This window comes from Melozone crissalis, unplaced genomic scaffold (assembly GCF_028551555.1).
Source record: "Melozone crissalis strain CALT ecotype California unplaced genomic scaffold, PUWL_Pcris_2 ptg000016l_1, whole genome shotgun sequence".
NCBI classification, from domain to species: domain Eukaryota; kingdom Metazoa; phylum Chordata; class Aves; order Passeriformes; family Passerellidae; genus Melozone; species Melozone crissalis.
Genome location: NW_026535794.1, coordinates 10,750,445 through 10,771,169, shown reverse-complemented (window position 1 = coordinate 10,771,169; position 20,725 = coordinate 10,750,445). Strand labels below are relative to the sequence as shown.

At 39.7% G+C, this 20,725-nt stretch overlaps 1 protein-coding gene across 5 annotated transcripts in view; it reads right to left on the bottom strand.

Annotated features, from left to right (window-relative positions):
* Nucleotides 1-20,725, bottom strand: part of ZMYND11 (zinc finger MYND-type containing 11) — a 105,960-nt gene that overhangs the window by 6,609 nt on the left and 78,626 nt on the right. For all 5 annotated transcript variants that reach the window (XM_054273412.1, XM_054273415.1, XM_054273416.1 and 2 more), the window contains 10 exons: nucleotides 13,083-13,160; nucleotides 12,632-12,724; nucleotides 11,082-11,169; nucleotides 9,928-9,983; nucleotides 9,049-9,126; nucleotides 8,386-8,504; nucleotides 6,373-6,580; nucleotides 4,440-4,508; nucleotides 2,358-2,630; nucleotides 1,054-1,239 (listed from right to left, as the gene is read on the bottom strand). In XM_054273412.1, coding sequence (XP_054129387.1) covers nucleotides 1,054-1,239; nucleotides 2,358-2,630; nucleotides 4,440-4,508; nucleotides 6,373-6,580; nucleotides 8,386-8,504; nucleotides 9,049-9,126; nucleotides 9,928-9,983; nucleotides 11,082-11,169; nucleotides 12,632-12,724; nucleotides 13,083-13,160 — 1,248 coding nt within the window. The remainder of the gene's footprint in view (nucleotides 1-1,053; nucleotides 1,240-2,357; nucleotides 2,631-4,439; nucleotides 4,509-6,372; nucleotides 6,581-8,385; nucleotides 8,505-9,048; nucleotides 9,127-9,927; nucleotides 9,984-11,081; nucleotides 11,170-12,631; nucleotides 12,725-13,082; nucleotides 13,161-20,725) is intronic.

Genomic DNA, 20,725 nt, shown 5'->3' with positions numbered 1-20,725 from the left:
TTGCCTGAGTATTTTTTCCACTCTTCTCCAGAGCAGAGTTTTCCCTGCAGGGCCCATTGTTTCATGTAAGCACAGGGACTAATGAGGCTGAGCAGCAGCAAAACAGCCCCTTTTATAGCAGAAGGCAAATGGGGCTGCAGGGGGTGGCAGGACTGGCGGTCCCTTGGCTGGTGCCATCTCCTGGAGGTTCCTGCTCCTCTCCAGCCCCACCAGTGCTACAATCCTGTGCCCACACCCCTGTGTGTTACAGACAACTGTCACAGTGCTGTAGGACTTCCTCAGTGATGGCTTTTGCTCCCCTGTTCTGTGAAAATTAACAAAGAAATAGCAGACTTTGTGTGTGTGGCAGGTCCCAGCTCCTGGGCAGAGCAGTTTCCACCTGCACTCTGCTCCAGGCAAGCAGCACAGTTTATGGTTCTTGCAGTGTTTGGCTAGGTACTGTACAGCCATGTATGAGGAACACTCCAGCCTGAGAAAACACCAGCCACAGTCCAAATAAAACCAGGGGGAAGTTTGTGGTGTGTAGCAGAACAGTAAGTTAGATGTCTATTTTCACTTTTCTAGAGGGCATACCAATGTGGTTTTTGTAGCTGGTGCTGCAGAGTTGCACTTAAGGACCAAATAAGAGAGGAATACATTTCAGAATGTCATGTCTTAGAAAAAGCAAGGGGAGGAAAAGGCCAAAAGGATATCACTAACAGCCTTATTAGCAGGGGAATCTAAATTGATGCAGCCAGATATTGTACCCTCTGAGGTCTCAAGATCAAAGGAGTGTGAACATAATGCAAAGCATTTCTTATACGGAGTAAAACTGCATTTAGAAAAAAACCATTTTTGATACTAAGATCTGATTGGACTCGAAAAGATGTTGCTGTTAGCACTAACAAATTCAGATGGAAAGTAATCAAAATGCCAAGTTGAAATTTGGAGAAGATTTGAAACAGTTATATGAAGGAGAAAGCCTTAATGCTGAAAGAGCAGTGAAAGAGCAGTGCAGTTAAAAGCAAGGAAGAAATCCCCTTAACTCTCTTGTGATACATTTTTGACACTTACCCACTGCTTCTTCTTGGTCTGGGAAATCAGCTGCTTGTGCTGACCTGCTAGCTTCTTAATTTCTTCTAGAAACTCTTCTTTGCACTTCTCCTTTACCTGCTTACACTTTCTGTCCATCTCTCCTTGTGCGTTGGCCACAGCTTTGTTCACAGCCTGCCTTTTCTCCTCCTCCATCTCCGTGCGCAGCTGCCAAACACAGACAGCAAAACAAGTCAAGGGACAGCTCCTGGAGTTTAAAGTGTCTCAATTAAACCTCTACTCTTTAAATCTCTATTACTGATGCAGGTGGGGGTCACCTAATTTGAGATCTCTCCTATTTGGGAAATAAAAAATTGCTCAATTAGAGATATAACAAAAACAGATTTAATAAAAATAAAAAATGTCACTGTATTTCTACTCTGCTAGGCATCTACAATAAAGCTAAGTAAGTTCTATGCATATTTGCTCAATCAGTTTATAAATTTGATCAATCAGTTTATAAATTTATTAATTTCTCTTTAAAAATATTTTGTTTTCTCCAAATCTACAACTGCATATAAATCTACAGCAGGTGCACAATGGAAAATACAAAATAGAACATCCCTGAGTTCAATAAGAGGTATTTATTTATTTTAGTGTTCATTGTCAGTGAGGCTCCTCTGCCCTTGCTCAGGTATATAAACATTTGGTGTCTTAATCCTACAGGATTAACACTTGAACTCCCTAAGTTCATTTCACAGTCCTTCATCCTGAAGGAAATTCATCTTGTCTTAAGACAGGTACTTAAGAGAGGTCAGACAAATCATCCTCCAAATTGCCCTGCTCTCTCTAGCCAAAGGTGACCAGGTCAAGCTTAGACATTGAATTTTAAACAGGTTATTATTAGATAAGAAAATTCAAACAAATTTCAGTGACCCTATTTGATCTTTAAGTCAGAAGATGGGCAAAAGAAGAATTATTTACGATTAGCAGTTAAACAATGACATTGTTTAGAATCACACTTAACAATGGAGTGAAAGGCTTTGGAAACAGATACTCATGAATGAATGAAACAATTAGTTTCAGTTTTGGATCACAAATTGATTTCACTGGAAAGAATCAAAAAAGACAAGAGTTTTCTGTTTAAAGTAGGTTTGGTGGTATAGAAATGGTCTAAAAAAGCAATAATGGAGACTATTTTTATGTGGTCTCTTTGGAAAATGTTTTTTATTCATTTTGGTAAGAGGGGTTCCTACAAAAATAGGGGTTCCTACAAAAAGAATGTGAAGAAATCCCCAAAATCTCCTCTCCTCAACCCAGGGTAGGTGGTGTTCAACAAGTGTTACCTTTTCCACTGCCTCTCGCACGACTCTCTCAGTTTCTCTTTTGTGATCAGCTTTCATCCTGTCCTTGAAATCATTAAAGATTTTGGTGTATTTGTCATGGCACATGTTCTGACACACTCCATCATTACTGGTCTGGATGCTCCGATGCACCATTTTTGGAGAAGAGGCACTTAACTTCTTGGTCTGAGTTGAGACTGAAACTTTTTCAATGGGCTGAGGCATTGTGGGAATTTCCTGGCTTGAACTCACTGCTTCAGTTTCAGGTTCTGGCTCCTGCAGAGAAAGAACAAACTTGTAAATCAGATATCCACATAGAACAAGTCAACCTGTTCCCTTTTCAGGTCCCCCTGAAGAAAAAATGTTATGTGAGTAATATCAGTGTAATTAATATGAAAGGTGTCTGCTGAAGACCTGTAGTGCTAATGGGATGTGGGATCCCTGTGGAAAACCAACTTGAGAGTGGGCAGGTTCTTGGGTCAGGTTTTTCTGATTTCAGCCAGCCTCACCTCCCCAAAAGTATGAAAAAACTCAGAGGCTGTGTTGACTCCTTGGGATTGCTAGAGGTTTGCTAGAGATATTTTTCCCCCACAATATTCTGCCTAAAGAGACTGTAGTTGCATGGCCAAGGCTCCTGGATTGTTTTGGCAAACTCTGGGCTTACTCTGACCCAACAGGCTGCCCTGGAGTCTGTGATATTCCACTGACTCCACAGAAGTGCTGCAAAGATTGATCAGAACTTCAAAGGTCCTTTGAAGATGAAAGGCTAATGAGAGCCTACGTCTTGCTTCCAATAATATGGAACTAGACTTGATGACCACAGAGGCTCTGTATAATTACACAATTATCAAGAAAGAAGTCCCTGTTACTGTAGTGTACTGTGCTGAATTCAGCTGCCTGTGTTATTACAATGTAACACCAATTACTCCTGCTCTTTAGAACAGATTGACGTACTCCTGGAAATGTTTATTGCTATTTGAGGTGTCTGAAGACCTAAACAATTTCTTTAAAATTAAAGTTAGATCTTTTAATGCTCATTTAGCAGTGTGGAGACAAAGCCTTGCTCAGGACTGGACTTTGTGCCTGTCTGTGTGATGAAGCATTGCTCACAACATTCAAAAGGCTGACTGTGTATTCCCTTTTGCAATCAATTACTCTCTGAGAGGTCACTGTGATTGACTTCTGGATCCCTGATCACAGCTAAGAAGGCAAATGTTAAGACATAAATATATGAAGCAAATTACAGCATTTGCTTGACAGAAAACACAGCAAGAAAGGGAGATTACAGGAGGATGTCTCGCCAATCTTGCACTCAAACCAAGTTTGTGCCCCAGGGAACAGAGACGGTGTCACTGTCCCCATCCATGAGGCTGCCTCCTGCAGGATCAGGTACAATAGGGAGGCAGCTGCCTGGGAATGAAGAGTGTCCTTGTCCCTGTCCCTGCCACCACAGAGAGCTCTGCTCTACAGAGAGCTCTGCTCTACAGCCACTCTGCAGCTCTGCTGCTCCAGTCCCCGCAGCCTCCTCTGCAAGGGCATCCCGAGCCCTCTGGCAGGGAACACACACATATGTGCAAATGTTTCTCAGCGTTCCTCTCAGCTGGAAGGAGGCCAGGAAAGAGTCCTTGGCGGCTCGGGAAGAGATTTACGGCTCTCTCTGTAAGTGCCCCCTCGTGTACACGAGCAATAGCGCAGCCCTTGGCTCCCTGATCCCGCAAGCGGGATACACAGGGAAGCCCTGCAGACAAAGTGGGTAAGGTGGCTCATAAACTTAATAGTCTTGATTGCACTTCTAATTTTTGCTGTTTATGGGCTTGCTGATATCCTGAATTAGTTATTAAAGAAGAAATGTTGTAAGCTGGCTTGCTTTATTCACGATACAGAATATTCCAATGATGACACACATTGCTTGCATGTGGGAGGCACAATTACACTTGTTAGCAGGGAGTACCAAGCTGTGGGGCTGGAACTTCCAAGGCTATTACTGTAACATCACTAAAAGGTGACTGAAATTGAAGGAGTGCCTATTAAAATTTCAGACTTTTTGTACTTTTCTATCTCTACACAGTAATTGAGGTTACTCACTTCTTTCTTGAGTTCCATACTCTGGTTACGTCGTCCTTTCTTTGCTCGTGGTTCCTGAGTAACCTTCAGCTATGAAAATTAAGAAAAGCATGTTGAATCAACCCAAAAACAGTAAATGTAAGTGACTTTCATTTTAACATGACTGATATGCCTTTTATTTGTGATTATTTGCAATTATTTAAGGTATCAAATAGAAATGTTAACAGAATGTTCTTAAATGAGAAGTGCACACAATAAACTTCCTACATTATCACTGATGACTATGACTGCAGGAAGGAACAAAATTAAAGAACAAGTTCTACCATTCAACATGCACTTGCTAAACTATTCTTAATAATTCCTTTCTTCATTGCACACACAAGCTCAAACACTTTTCTGAGATATTCTGATATCAGTGACCCATACTTAGAAATCAGATCTTTTTGGATGCCAGAAAACAGCAGTGATTATAAAGAGAATATAAGAATGTAAATATGGTAAGATCACCCAGACTGGATTATTACTGGAGGAGTATGGATCTTTATGCTTTAGAATAAAAGTCAGTCTCACAGTAGAAACAAGGATGAGATCTAAGTGGATGGTAATTATCTTATAGTGCTTGTAGAGAAGTTCTTATGCCTGCTTTTGAAGCATGGCTAGCACTAGCTAGTCTTAGTAACAGGATATTGCAGACTACAGCAGAACAGTGAGTTTGATGGCTACTCCTGTGTTCCTGTATCTGGGAAACCAGTAAAACAGGTATAAGCATTAGCCAAGTCAAGGAAGAATAGTTGGCATTGAAGAGAAAATATGTAAATGTACACTTCAGACCTTGTGACTGACACTTCTGAAAAAAAAAGGGAAAATACCAGTTCTTTTATTTGTGACCATTTTCCTGTTTTACCACAGGCTGTTGTATGGTTGCACACGTGAATTTAAATAAAGGGGCTACAAAGGGTTAGCTAAGCAGACCAGGCTAAAAAATCCTAAACCAACATTGCTAAGGAACAACCTCCCACCACAACATAGAGTTTCATAAACTTTTTAGTTCCAGACTGGGTGATAGACCTGTTTGACAAAAGGACAAAGGAAGAGGGTAAAAATACACCGATTTTTTTTTTTTTTTAAATACAGACTTAGAGAAAGGATAGGGGTTTTAAATGAGGAAAGATGTTGCCAGGGAAAGGGCTGCCAAAAATACAGAGAAGCATCCTGCAAACTATGATAATCTTACTGCCAAGTCACTAGCAGTGAATATATAACACCCTCTTGAACAATGAATGATTAGTAAAGATCAGCTATGATAAGGGAATTTTCATGTGGAAATGCAAAGTTTTGGATCTTGGCCATTTGGGCTCTTTGTTAAAAAAAATGTGATTTTTCTTGTTTTGCAGAATTATTTTTAATGACTTTAATCAGTCGCTGGTCACATGGTCCTCAAGTGCAACGTTTGCACCTAACTTCAGTGGGACCTGCTGAAAATGTCATGGCTGGTGTAACTTGTGGATCTGAAGGCAGAATAGAGCTCAGAGTGAGCATACTCCAGCTGTGAAAAGGCTGAGCAGCCACAGGGCTGTCCCTTGACAGAGCTCCAAGAAGGCAGTGTTGCAGTCCATCTGATATCTGTGACATTTGACTCGAGCATTCCTATTTAACTTTAGAAATCTTGATCTGTCTCATCAAGGTGCTGTACGTGACAAACACTTTGACACTTCGCAAAGGTCATCCAAGAAACTGAGGAAAGAAGGAAAATCTAAATTCTTGCTATTACTGAGAGCAAGATAGGGATAATAAGGGGGAACAAGTGATAGGAAGAATAAATCTTTAAACCCTCTTGTCCTCACAAACCTGCAGACAGAGCACAAGGCTAATCAACAGCACATTAATCAAAACCACATTGACTTTGTACTCTTTAATGAATTTCCCCAATTGCTAATATTGCAGCAGCACTCACTTGCTCATTGCTAGTGGAAGAGATGCTGGACTCTGCCTCCTCTTCCCCTTTGTCCTCATTCTTTGATTTCCAGAATCTTCCCTCGCGGAGGAAGCGCTGGTGCAGCTCCAGCTCATCACAGGCCTTCTTCCAGCCCATGCTGCGCTTCACGTGCAGCCGGTGGATGTTCACTGTGATGTCTTGAATGTTTTCAGAGGGGATCCAGGCCCTTGTGAATACACAGGACAGTTCAGAAACATAAAATACAGGTGAAGGATCTCAGGCAGTTTTTCACAATGGTCGATCACTGACAATTCCTTTTTGATTTTTTTTTTTAAACTCAACACATTTGAAAAAATGGACTGCATGCTGTTGGAGATTTTTGTTATTATAAATACTTGTTAGCTGTTGGTGCTATGGCTTAAAGTCTCTCTCATTTTTTATGAGCCACAAACCTTCCCCAGCACCATCTCTTACCTGTTCTCTTGTTAAATGACCTGACTCAGACACAGAAACATTTTTTTACTGGAGGTTCATATGCTAATCCAATTTAGCTCTTGACCTCTTTCCTAAAACTTTCAAGGAAGGAAAGTTACTAACTCCTCACCTTGAATATAAACATTTTGTGTCCTGGGCCCCTGTTTATCAGGACTGAACTTCCATGGGGACTCTCATGCTTATTTGGACTGAATTCATGCCAGTGACATGGTTCCAAAGTTACTTTGTCCACTTAAATATGTTCAGAGAATCCTCAGAGAGTAAGATAGGCAGGTCTTGACATTTTGAGAGGTTATACCAAGCACCAGGCAACACTGGACATTGGATATAGAGTCACTGCCATGCACATCTACCTTACAGATTAAATACTCAACTAATGACATGTTTGTGAAAAGATTCTTGATTCTTGCAATATAAATTTAACTTGAGTAAAGACAAAAAACAATGCCAATTTACACTAACCAGCAGTTGGGCCTTTTATCCACGCCCAGCACAGTAAGTAAGCAATGGCACTGCAGTTAAACATCCTTTGCCTTTTGTACCAGCACACATTGAAGAAGTGGCAAGCACCTCATCCCACAGGTGCCAGGTTACTTTATTAAGTAATTTTAAACTGTTCAAACTTAAAGCCAAAGATAACTAATGAAATAAAATGTATTCATGAACAGATTCAAGGTAAAAGCATTCTGTGACTGAGGCACCAGTAAGGATCCTTTACTTACTTTTTAAATATTAGAAAGTCTTGGTAGTTCATATAAAAAGTGAAAAGATGTTATATATTGTGCAAGTTACATGAAAGCAATTTAAATAAACTGTTACTGAATTGTCTAGGTCCTTCTGGGATGCACCAAAATATATCATCTCCAACAACCATGAATTACTTCAGAAATGTCTCTTCTCCTCACATTACAGGCATATAAATAAAACAGTAACATAATCCAAACCAGTACATCCACTGTCACACAGCTACAAACTTCCCAAACGCTGAACAACCAGCTGGAGAGAGAACCAAAAGCTGATCTCTAAGAGACAAGTTTCCAGTGTAAAGAGGGATTCTCTGAAATTGCAAACTGGCTCCCAGCAGGAGGCCTGTCAATGTTCTAGCAGTGAGACACAAACATTTGTGATATATATCATGGTACCAAACCACAAAATTGTAGTGCCTCAGCTCAAAAGAGAAATTGCCTGAAGTCAATAGTGCTGGTAGAAGGAGTACATTTCTGTCCCATTTTCACCTTGGCCTGGATCAGGAGACTGCTACACATTTGAAGAAACAGCTTAAGTTCACTTACTCTTTAATTAAAATGGCATTAAGGAACATCCTTCTGGCAACTGTGGAAAGAGAACCTCTGAGCCACTGAATTTGGACACTTCAGATGTGTTAGACTGAAACTTAGGTTTTCTGAAACAATTATGGCAAAGCATTCAGTATTTCTAATGCTGGCAACAAGCTGAGCCAGGATTTACAACATGACAGATGAGATAAATTCTTTTAATATTGTTTGTAAAAAGCAGCACATGGAATTAATAAATTACCTTTGGTGGTGATGGCCAAAAAAGCGAACATCAACTTGATTGTCCTCTTTCTGCATGACTTTGGCTGGCCAAAACCCAAAGCCTTTCATTTTGGCCCAAACCAACTCATGATTAGGTATCTAGAAAAAGAAGTTGGATTTATTAGTGGATATGAAATATATTGCTATCTCCCACAAATATTCTGCTGTAACACTATGCAAGTACCTTAAGAGCTTGGTTACTGTTTGTGTCTAGTGCTATTTTCACTTTTATCTTCTTACATTTCCTTGTTAGATAGATTGCTTGGATCAACTTAAAAAAAACCCCTAAAATTGCAAAGTCTGAAAAGGGTATAACTGTCTATTGAAAACAGAGATCCTAAGCAGCCTAAAAATTAACTTGTCTTTCTAGCTTCATTCAGGAGCAGAGTTTTAGTTCTGTAAGCTCCTTATTTTCTTGTGAAACTGTTGTAACTGGCTGATACCCAAGGTTTATAACCTATATTGTTACAGCTTTGAACTTCAATCAACACTTCACTTGTGTAAAATATCCAGGCTTACAGAGTCTTAACCATGCTTTTGAAACCAGCCCTGTGAAATGGAATATTCAATGCATTAATGACACCAAAACTGCAGGCTTTCATACAGAAAAGCAAACAAATAAAAATCTGTGTCAGCAACATACACAAGGATAGCAGAACCAATTGTCAGGTCGTGCATTTGACAAATAGAAACAGTTCTTGCAAAGCTGCAGTTCATCCAGCTGAAAAACAAACAAGAAAAAAGGTAAATAAGCAAAAAAAAAATCTTATTTATGTGATTTCAGTAGCATCTCTCTCCCTTAAGTAGTAAAATTTTTCAGCTCTGCTTGCTAATTTGGTGGAGTTACCTCTGTCCATGCAAACTAAAGGTGTGAAACTGAGGTGGACTATGAGAGGTTGAAAGACAACCTGAAGAAACATAATTCATGTTTCAGAAAAGCCAGGCAGAGGGAGAAGACTCACTGACATATTAATGATCTATTATAGATGAAATGCAAAGAACAGTTCTTAAAATTCATCAAATATTTAAAGTACATTGTGAAAGAAGTAATTCAACTGTACAAAAGGAGAAAGTGTGCCAGCTCCTCTGTTGTATTTTTTGGTCTCCCCTGAATATGGAGAATGATGACAATTTTTTTTTAATGACAATTAGAGAATTTAGTAGGAATCTCACCTCAGATTCAATTTATATTAGTAAGTACAATTATTTCTAGTCCAAATCTGTATTGCTCAATTATTTTCAAAACTGAAATTTGAATACCAGTGTTTTTAAAATTATCATCTAGTTGCAAAAAAAAAAAAAACAACCAAAAAACCAACAAAATCCCAACAAAAAATCCAACTAACAACAAAAACCTAAAGAAAAAGTAAAAGGAATTCTGAATCAGGTACTAGACTGTCTGGAGGAAATTTGTAATTCAATTCCACATGCCTTTAATTTTGTAATATGAAGAATAATTTCTTAGGTTTTGAAATGAAAATGAAGTAACTTGGTTACATCTTGGTTACTTGGTAGTACTTACTTCATGGCAGGTGTCTTTGTAAAGCATCCTTGCTATATCAGCTTGTTCACTGTCCGCTGTAAATTAAAAAGAGATGGTATAAACAATCACAGTATGATCACAGTGCTCACAAAGATTTGCAGCTGTGACATTCATGCTATAATTGTCATTCTTAAGAAGAAAAAATATAACTTAATCACTTGGACAGCCCTTCCATTTAAAATTTTCTAACAATCAGTTCAATATTTGTTTACCGCGTCATATTTATATGCCACAATACTGCTTTTACACTGAACAATGCAAGTACACATCTGAGGAGGAGCAGCAGCAGGGAGACACAGTTGCTCTTAATATGGGTTCAGTTCCTTTCTCTGCTTGTGTCTGAATGGCACACTGCAGTTATCCTAAAACATCTCCTCTCTGCTCTGTGCCCTGAGTGATGTTTCACAGAGTATTGATCACTGAGTTTCCCTTTACAGCCCTGTATTCCTCTCCTGGCATATTCACATCCCTCCCCATCAGCCCCAGTGTGAATCCCCTGAGGCTGCATTCCCTGGTGCCACCCTCCTCCCAGTTCCCCTGATGGGGACAACCACATCCTTCCTGAGATGGTGGCTCTGGAAAACAGGACCTGGCTACAGCTTCTGGACTGGTGCTGGTGGTTTTTGACTTCCAATCAGTCACTCATTACCTTCCCAGTGCCTGGCAGCTTCTCTGATGGCTGTACCTCCACACTGCACCAGCAGCACACTCCTGGTGTGGATGTAGCTACATTTGCTGTCACAATACGGCAGATATTGGCCAAAAGTAAAAGAAATAGTCCACAGTATGTTTCTGCTGACATAACACAGAAAACCCTACCCTACCCTGGGAAAACATACATATATTGGCAAAAATCTGCAGTATAGACTGACTTAGGACTTTGCTGAAGAAGAAGCAGGATGGAAAAAGTGCAATTCTCACTAAGAGGTCTATTCAGGGAGGATGAAAATAGTTTCTGTAGTAGGTGGGCCAGAAAAGACCCTAAAAAGTCCTTATGCACTTTGATTTTTAAGGGCTTTCAAATTACCTAATTCACCCTTAAGACTACTTAACACCAAATTCATCCTGGACTTGTGAGTTTCCTACAAATAAAGATATATCAAACTAGGCAAGCAGTAAATGTAGTATTTTACCTCCATAGAAAATCACTGTGTTGTGTAGAAGCAGCTGAGCATCTGCTTTGAACTCCTCATAACTCCTGTACTTTCCTTCATTTACTTTCTACACAAAAGAGAAGACAAGGATGTGAGAAATCTCTTCAAAGTGCTCTACCTGCTTTATGCAGAGAAGCTTTCACAGGAGTCTGCATTATGCAACACAGATAAGACACTGCCTTTCCTGCATACAAAAGGAATACTTACAACTCTTTGACATGGTTTGTTAGTACCTGAGCTTTGGCTGCCCTTTATGCAATACCCAGAAGTAAAATAGATCCTTTAATACTTGACCGAGTTTAAAAAATATTTTCCTGGTTGAAACAAGGTAAAGCTGCAGGAGCTGCAGCATAAGGTGTGGCCCAGAACATTTGTTCAAACTGAAATATGTTCCCTGAGGTGAACATTTTGTACCCTAAAATATCAGCTAGTTTCAAATCAATGTTGACTGCCTTTCAGGACTGAGCTTCCAGGATCTTCACTTGACAGTCTGTGTTATCTGATGAAGTTGATTGTCCCAGTCTTCCAAACTCATAAAAAATGCCTACATGGAGCCATGCAATTAATTTCCTTAGTATGGCTTTGTCCAATAGGGAATAAAGTGTTTTCAGCTGGGCCCTCTCAAGAACATCTATGACAATTCCAATCATCAAACAAAACAACATCAGCTTGTACAGTGCTGTCAGAGCCAAAAGACCTTCTATGGAAGCAGGAGAAGTTGACAGAGTGAAAGGAAGGCCTGGCCTATTTTCAGGCTCAACCAGTGTTGCCAGCACTTCTAGAAAGCAGCAGGGCTGGTCTCCAAAACTGTCAGTGAAGCTATTGTTTATTTGTGCATTTTAATAATAAAACAAAGGCTCTTCACATCTGTGCTTGCAAAGGGCAAGATATACCACAGCACTGCCTACAATCCAGTTGCAGGAATGAGTAAAAATTAATATGCTGTTTATTATGGTCATGTGCAGTTGATTTATATGAGTCATGATCAGACCTTTGGCTCAGAAAAAAGGGACAATATATTTATTAGTACTTTATTTTTGGAACAATTAATGCAAAACAGATGTTTTGGGTGAGTCTGGTTTTTCATGATCAACAAAGTGATCAGTTCTCTATGAATACTCAGATATTTATAAAGCTCACACCCACACAAGGGCATAGTGACTGAAATCAGAATATGGCCAGAAACATTGGGCCAGAGAAGCACAGACAGGCACTTCAGTCTATACTCATTGATTTAGCAAAACAGTAATTTCTCTGAAGATTTTAGCTACCTGCAGATGCTAGTGTAACCTTAGTACAAAAGGAATTGAGGATACTCTGTGTCTGAAAACTAGGCACCACTGAAAATGGTTTTACTCAATTACCTATTTATGAGGAAAAGTTTGACATGTTAAGCTTCCATACCTAATGCTGGATACAATACTGAAATACTGATCACAAAGAGAATTAAACAGGATTAGGACTTTTCAAACTTTCACTATAAAAAGACACCAAAACCAGTGTGGAAGTTGGAAAGCAAGTGACTCTACCTCCTGTATAGTAGGAACATCAACAGCTGAGTGCACCAGCCTTCGATACATTGGGTGTTTGTTGTCCTTCCCTTTCTTGTTTAGATCTATAGCCTGAAAGGACCATGAGACAGCGTTTGTTATTGCATTTAGAATCTGCATAAAACACATAAAAGAGGATTAGAAAATGCAATAGTTTGGAATATTTCAGGTGGGTACTACACAAGTGCAAACTGGGGATCCACAACCCATGAGACTGGGTTTGTCTCACACCTGAAAATTCCATGTCAGAGGAGCCACAGGCCTGTGGCATAACCTGGTGAGACTGATCCAAACCTCAGGGCCTGGGAAGAGTGTGTGAAAACACACACAGTGCTTGTGACAGGAGAAATAAAAACCACCCTCTGGTAGCCCCCACAATGATCCTGGGCAGTGCAGCAGGGACTGAGCAAAGCCCCCAGCCCAGACTCACCCGCTCCTTCATCCGGGACACGATGAACCGCAGGTATGTGCTCATCTCTTGCTTACTTGTGTTTTTCTTCTTGATACTCTGCCAAAGAAAAACAGCAGCATATCAGTGTTTTAAACTTGACTTCAAAATCCAGCCAATAAACATTTCCTCTGCATTAACACTTGATTTGAAAAGGTAACTTCTGAATCACATAAAACACTATTTCTTAGGGAAAATCTTTTCTGAGAAATTAGTAACACTAACACGCCACTACCACCATATCTGTTACTTTGAATTATGTCTGGGCTGAGAACTTCAGCTACAGAAAAATGGCAAGTTTTATTTCCACTTGTACCCATAATAGTTTGTCAAAACCTCTCATAAAAAAGTGTCTAATTAGAATAAAGCAACGAAGAAAGTAATTTTAGGGAGCAGCTGAAAATTTATTTAATGGTCTTTTTATTAGCAAGGCATTAATAATTTTAGTAAAATAAGAAATAATTTAAAAAATAATATCCTGTACCATCTACAAATTATGTGCTGACTAAGCAAAATGACACCATCTGGGAGGAAGACAAATTGGCTCTAGCCAGTAGAAATTGAGAGCACTTTTTACTGCTCAAGAAACATAGCAGTCTGGGAGTTTTGTGGTTCTTCCTTAACAAAAATTAATCCAGATTCCGGAACACAGATCACTACTTTTTAGCAGTTCAGGGTCCAGAGTTTTCCCCTCTCATTTTAGACTATTATAAAGACTTACCCCACCCTTCAAAGTACAACCAGGCTAAAGGGAACCCTGCGTACCAAAAATGTGCTGCTAGAGAGAAGGTGTCTCTGCAAATGCCTAATGTGCTCTTACAGACAGCCCTTCCAACCCCAGCTCACAGCAGCTGTGCACAGCTCTGCAGAGCTACAACAGCTGCCTGCAAAGTTCTACCTCCTCCCTACTTTTACCTCCAGTAGCTCTCCCAAACAAAAGCACAGTGAAACAACAGCATGGGTTCCAGGTCTGTTATCCTGAAGTGTTTCTAACTGCTCACATCTCCTGCAAGGCATTGACTCCTCCTCACACCTTGTGCACTGACTGCCAGGCTGAGCTCTCCCCTTCTCACGTCTCGCTTCACCACTTGTGTGCAAACTGTGTGGACCAAATTGGCTCAGTTACACCTGCATCCTCAAAATCTGATGGTCTTTAGCAAGATCCACATAATTGTGCAGATGAAAAAAATGAATCCATGTTCTAATATGTAAATAAAGGAAGCTTAAAAATTATCTGTCACTAGAAGTGCGCTGTTTTTCATTGAATTACTTATATATGACTCTGGACATAGGGCTCACAGACATTGAATACAGAGCACCTGCTTTTACAAATTTACTTGGCAAGAATAAAATTACGCATCAGCACAAAAAAACCTGATAGGATTTGATTGTGTCTCCCCTGTTTATATTCCTCCTGCAAGACACTGAGGTCACTGAAACGCACAGGGTGTTCCCCTGTGCTACAGCAAACTTGCAACCTATACATCTCAGGATTGTACTTACTACCTTTCTTAAAACAAAACTGTGCACAGCACTACCTGCAAAGCTGCTCATTTGATTGCTTAACAGCAATTAGAATCATTACAAACTGTGCTGAAATACCAGCTCAGTCACCAACCTACTCAGACACTGCATGGTGCATAACAACACTACAGCTTCCTCCTGACTGGGAAAAACTCCCTTGTGGGAAGGGCCAGCCCCAGGTATTTCTAAACCTACAGTGCCTTTAAGCATTATTTTCATAATATTAATGGTTGCCTGGCCTTCCTTCCAAACTGTGGACTGACAGAGAATTAATCCTGCACCATATATCTGAATCACATTCTGTGTATTCATGTTTCACTCTGACTACCAGGAGAAACATGCATTCTGCTGGAATTCAAATCACCTACTCAGTTTCTCATAAACCAACATTGCCACTGCAAATGAAAACCCAAATGTGCATTAAATTATCTGCATTATGAAACACTGCTGTCATTTTGTCATTTCAGGCACTGGAGTGCTGTGTGCTTGCTAATGACACAGCATTTTAAAAGACTGAAACTTATAAGGAGACAATAAAACTCACATGCACTGACTAGTCCTACACCTCTTTTTCTGACATGGCTCTGGAATTTATCATCCTTTGAAAGTATTTCAGAATTCATGTGAACCATTTTTCATGCCCTGCTGGGCAAGACAGTTTAAAAGAGACTGTTGAGATGGATGGTTTACAGTCTTATCCTTGAGATCATAAGAAAAGATAGATAGCTGGCTTTGTATGGTTATTGATGTCAGCAATTAATATCATCTTAAGCACCAATGAAAATGATATAATTTACTTGCCAATTCTGGCAAACTTTTAATTTTTCCACTTTTCCTTCAATTCCTTACACTGATTTATTTTAAGAAAAACTTGATCTCCATGTTCCTCTACTAAATTTTGAAAGGTAATAAATTTAGGGAATTGGAGCCTATGAGCCAGCAAAATGTCTTTTTATGGCAAGGTTGCTCACCCTTTGTAGAAAGCCAGTTACATTTCAAGCACTTCATTCACTTTTCAACAATAATTAGCCATTTAGGAGGTAGCATTCACACATTCTTTGGAAGTTATAATGGAAAATGTGTAAGTTTTTAATAAAAAAAACCTCCTTTGTATTGTGAAGACTTGTAGAATTCTCAGAGTCGTCAACCTAGAGCCACTTAAAGCAGGAAAATAGATAATACTAGATGGGGACTATGAGTTATATAAAATCTATTCATATTGCTCTGACACAAGGTAATATACCCTCTTTCAGGTCCCCTTTGTAGGCAGAGTGATATAGAAGCAAATATAAATGAAAATTAGGTCTTCTAATTTCCTACTTTCAGGAAACAATAACAACGATACTGGCAAGATCCACTTTCTTTTCCCTGTCAGATCTACTAAAAGACTCTACTGGAAACCTTGTTCAAGTTCAAGTTTGTTTCAAGGAGCCTGCTGAGATTCAATCCAGCCCCCAAAATGTCAGGATCCTTATACTTTTACAAGACCTATTTGTGGGATAAATTGTCTTAATATGGGACTGTACCAGGTTTGGCTGGGGTGAAATTAATTGTCTTCACAGCAGCTCGTGTGGTGGTGTGGTTTAGATTTGTGACCAAAACAGTGTTGGTAACACATGATGTTGCAGCTCCTGCTGAGCACAGGGTAAAGGCCTTGGCAGTTTCTCACTCTGCCCCACAGTGAACAGACTGGGGAGTACCCAAGAGGGTGGGAGAAGACCCAACAGGGCAGATGAGCTGCACTAACCAAAGAGTGTTCCATGCTATGTAACCTCATGCTCAGCCATAGAAAGGAAGAGGAGGGAGCCTAGGGGGAATTTAGCCATCTTTAACTCAGGAACTGTCTGGGCATTGATCTGTCCGTGAGGGTGGAGAGTGACTGCCTGGCACCACCTTTGTTTTGTTTTCTTTCCCAGCTGGGAGCTGCAGACATGGGGGTGCAGCTCTGTGGTGCTTGGCTGCCTGCTGGGGTTCACCTGCAGCATGGACAACTCCTCAGGCACACCCTGCTTTAGAGAGAGCTGCAAACCTGCTCTGAATCAAAGGAAACAGAAAGACTTGGTCAGGCCTGTGTGTTTAGACAGGGGATGAAGGAGTGAAGTAATAACCTTCCCCAATAGCAATCCTCATGTAGAGGATTAATGAGATTTGGTAGGTGAAAGGCCAAGCCTGCAGCCTAACTCTTTTTCTTGTGGGTGCAGGAAATACCTCCTATGAGCCTTATTCTCTGCAGCACATCTGTTTCTTAGAAGCTGGAACCTCAAGGTTACATTGCTCTTTATATTCAATATTCCAGATTAATTATACTGCCTAGCTGTTCAAGAGGGTAGCAATATATTGCTACTGCGCAGGTGTGACTTATTTAGCAATTCTGACATGCTCAGAGTGCAGGGCTTCACTGCAAGGCTTTTCAAACCGCACGAGGCTGGAGAAGCCAGGGGAAACTTCCCAGAAACACTCCATCCTGCAGCAGCACCAGGCATGATGGAAGTGACAAACCTCTGCACTCTCAGTTAGCTCTCAGCTCCCAGGGTGGCAGTGGCCACTGTGCTGCAGTTGCTGCAATCTTTCATTTGAAGAGAAAAAAAAATAGGAAAACTTTAAGAAATGCAAGGTGTCAGTGCCAGCATTCTGCCTAGCTACAGGCATTTAAATTACATTTGCACTGTTTAAAGAGGTTTCCATTTCCCCGTAATCTCCCATTAATGAATATTTTTCCCTTCCTCTCTCACCTGTCCTGTATACACACACATCAAAGAGCTGCATTTCAGTTCAGTGATGGATTATGTGAAGGCTGCTCAATGACAGATACATGTTTCTAAGGCATCAGTTCCATTTTCAGAAGCAATTCAGGTTTCCAGGGGTCTATTTGCAGAGGGGAACTATGAGCATGAGTCTAACATACACTCACCACTGCTCTTCAGAAACTTCTGGCTTTACACACTGGCCCTTGGACTTTTTTAGGGCTTAAATTGCCAGAGGAATTTGGTGCTACATATGGAAAGCTTTACTGCTCTGCTGCCCTCTCAAACTTTCAACCCTCAGGTCCTCAGGTTTCCTGTACCATTAAGAAAGGTATGCAGGCACATGGAATGGGTCTCAGAGCAACCAATGCACTGTGTGCCCTAAGCATCACACAGAAAAGCTTCTGCAGGAGCAAAAGATGCCCTGATATTTGCCTCTTTCATGATCAGATGCAGTAAAATTAGACTTTTTAAGGCATCAGGGGCCTTTGGAAATGTTACAGCTGAATCCACAAATTGATTTTTACATGTATGGTGCATTAAGCACCTTCTGAATATGAAGCATCATGTGAATTAAATATGCTTTTATCTGCACAAAGAAGGTGGCAGGAGGCTCTAAGTGGGGCTTACCCAGTTTTCTCACAGCTGTGGACAAATTCCTTTATCTTTTATTCAGCATGTGCTATGCAGTGCTCAGTTCTGTCAGCTCCCTGATTTACTCCAGGGTGCATGGCAGGGACTGGTGAGGACCAACACCTCACATGTGTGGGCTCTGTGCTGCTAAAACTGATCCTTTGCCCACCAATCCATGATTATTATTTGTGTGACCACACCAAATACTGTTTCCCCATCCAGGTCTCAAACTCCTACCATACCACTATGAAATAAGCCAATAAAAATTCTTTCCTCCCTTCTTGCATCTGACATTGACCACCTTGCCTGACAGCTGGTACCTAAACCCCCCTGATCTAAGCACTTGAAAAACTTCACTTAAGTAACCTCCATCTTCCTGTGCTTCTAACTTTCCACTGCTTGTCATTCTCAAATTTTGTCTGAAGTTGATTGTGAACTGCATAATGGTTTATTTTTATGTACCCTAGGAAATGCTCAGTACAGTACCAGCACTCAGACAAAGCCCATCTATAGAATACTTCCCAGAATAGTATTTAATATATTAATATAGATTTATTTATTTATTTACATAGATTTTTTTTTTCTATTTTATATAGATTACTTTGGTCTCCTATGTATAAACCCCAGGAATATTGGAGCACCCACTATAATAGGTAAATTGGCTCTAAATCCTTGCAAAGAACATACATGGAAGACCAATCTCTCATCAGATGACTAAAAAAATTTAGTAGTCAAGCGAAACCACATGACTAATTCTTTCCTTCTGTTTCATGAATCAAAATTATTTCTCTGTGACAAATGATATATCAAAATGCTTAATTTTGCCTTCTTATTTATTTTTTTTTAATTTGGATTTTTAGACAAGAAATAATAGTAGTCAGTTACACCAACATGATCAAAATTCTCCTATTCATAATTTTGTATATATCTATTCCCCCTCCAAAAAATTAGTATTTTTGCAGTACTTTTTGTAGTCTTTAGGTACTAAATTAACAGCTGAAGAAAATTAATTCCCTTGTTTTTTATGACTGAAGAAAAGCAATAAATGTACAAGTTTCCTATATCATTCGGAGACAGAGGTGACTAACCCTGTCTTGAATGGACTATTCCAGTAGTGAAAAATGTAATCTCTGAGTTCATTCTATATTAAGTTTTTCTCTTGTGACTTGTCTACCAGGAATTTTGCTGATAATGCCAATTTATTTCACTTAAGACAATGATTAGTCAACAGTCAGGGAAAAACTTCAATCAGTGCAATGTGGTTTGAATTGAACTTTGTTTGACTTTTGACTCCTGCTGAGACTTATATAGGTTACAAAAATACTCAGAGTGGTACCATCAATTTTAAAAAAGAAATAAATGAGGAACTGAACATTGTTGTTTATGGATGCAATGGAGAAAAACCATGAGCAGGCAAACAGAGTTCAGAACAAGGTTTGAAAGGGATTGTTATAAATGATATGGGAAGAAAATATTTTTTTAAGTTATGAACAAATCTTTAGCAATGGCCTTTATAAAATATTTCTGAGTAGCCAAGTGTGCAAGATAAAAACTGCACTGGTTGATCAAACTAATACAACCAGCAATTGTGAAAGGAAAAATCCAAAGTCTTGCTGACCTTGGCAGCATTACAGAAGCAATCTTTACATAAGAATGAAATGTTCTCAGATTATTTCTCCCAACATATTATGTTTTAAATATACTTTTACTTCACCTTTGTAAAGAGCTTTGAAATCTCCAAGTGAGAAGTGCCATGTCCAGTTATGGAATTAAATATGAAAATATATGTATCTCTTTGTCCCAGCTATCACTTTTCTTTAAGATACTTATTTACTGCTGATAACACAGTGCCCTTATGCAAGATGGTTAAACTCTGTTATGCCCTCTGGACATCAGCCAGGGCTCTCTCCACATGATTAGTTTTTTGAATATAGGCCACTTTCTTGCTTTTAAAATGAAATTAGAGCAGTCATTTCCTAGGAGCGTGGGGAGAAAGTAGCAGAATACTGAAGGATGACTTCTGACACAAGGATGCTGCCTCCCACACTTACAGGGACTGTGCCAGCCTCCTTAGTCCAGGTTTGCAGAGTTAGGGCTTGAAGCTGTTTGAATTAATGACAAGAAAAATAAGAGCTGCTGGCACAGTGGGAGAAAGGATGCCATGGCATTCACAGTGGCAATATCCACAAAAATAGGTTGATCATCACCTGAGGCACTAAGCAAGCCAAAGGCCTCTGGGGCAGGAAGCATTTAAGAGTCCCCAAAACCTCTCCTTAATATTTGGATAACAAAAAAGGAACCAATATGCAGAAAGATAGGCAGAAAGCACATGGCTCAAGTTTCACAGGATTTTCTTTTTAAGGTAAACATTTCTTTAATATCATTTCCATAAAGGACTTCAAGGCTTCATGGTGAAAGTCAAACTGTTCTCAAAGCTGATGTGTCAGAGCGTATTTCCAGCAATGATTCAGCATTTCCACTCTGAGGACATGGTACAAGATAAATGTTATGAAACCACCTCATACACAAGGTGGCATAAGCCATCCACAGTCTCTACCTTCACCAGGCATCATTTAAAATTCCTGGCAAACTACAGTACAGACTGGATGCAGTTTACCTAATTTTAACTATTTATAGGAATAATCAATATTTCTAATAAGACCCAACAATTATTAACGAGATTTATTTAAAAATCTGAAAGTAAATAATCTATATATGGTCATA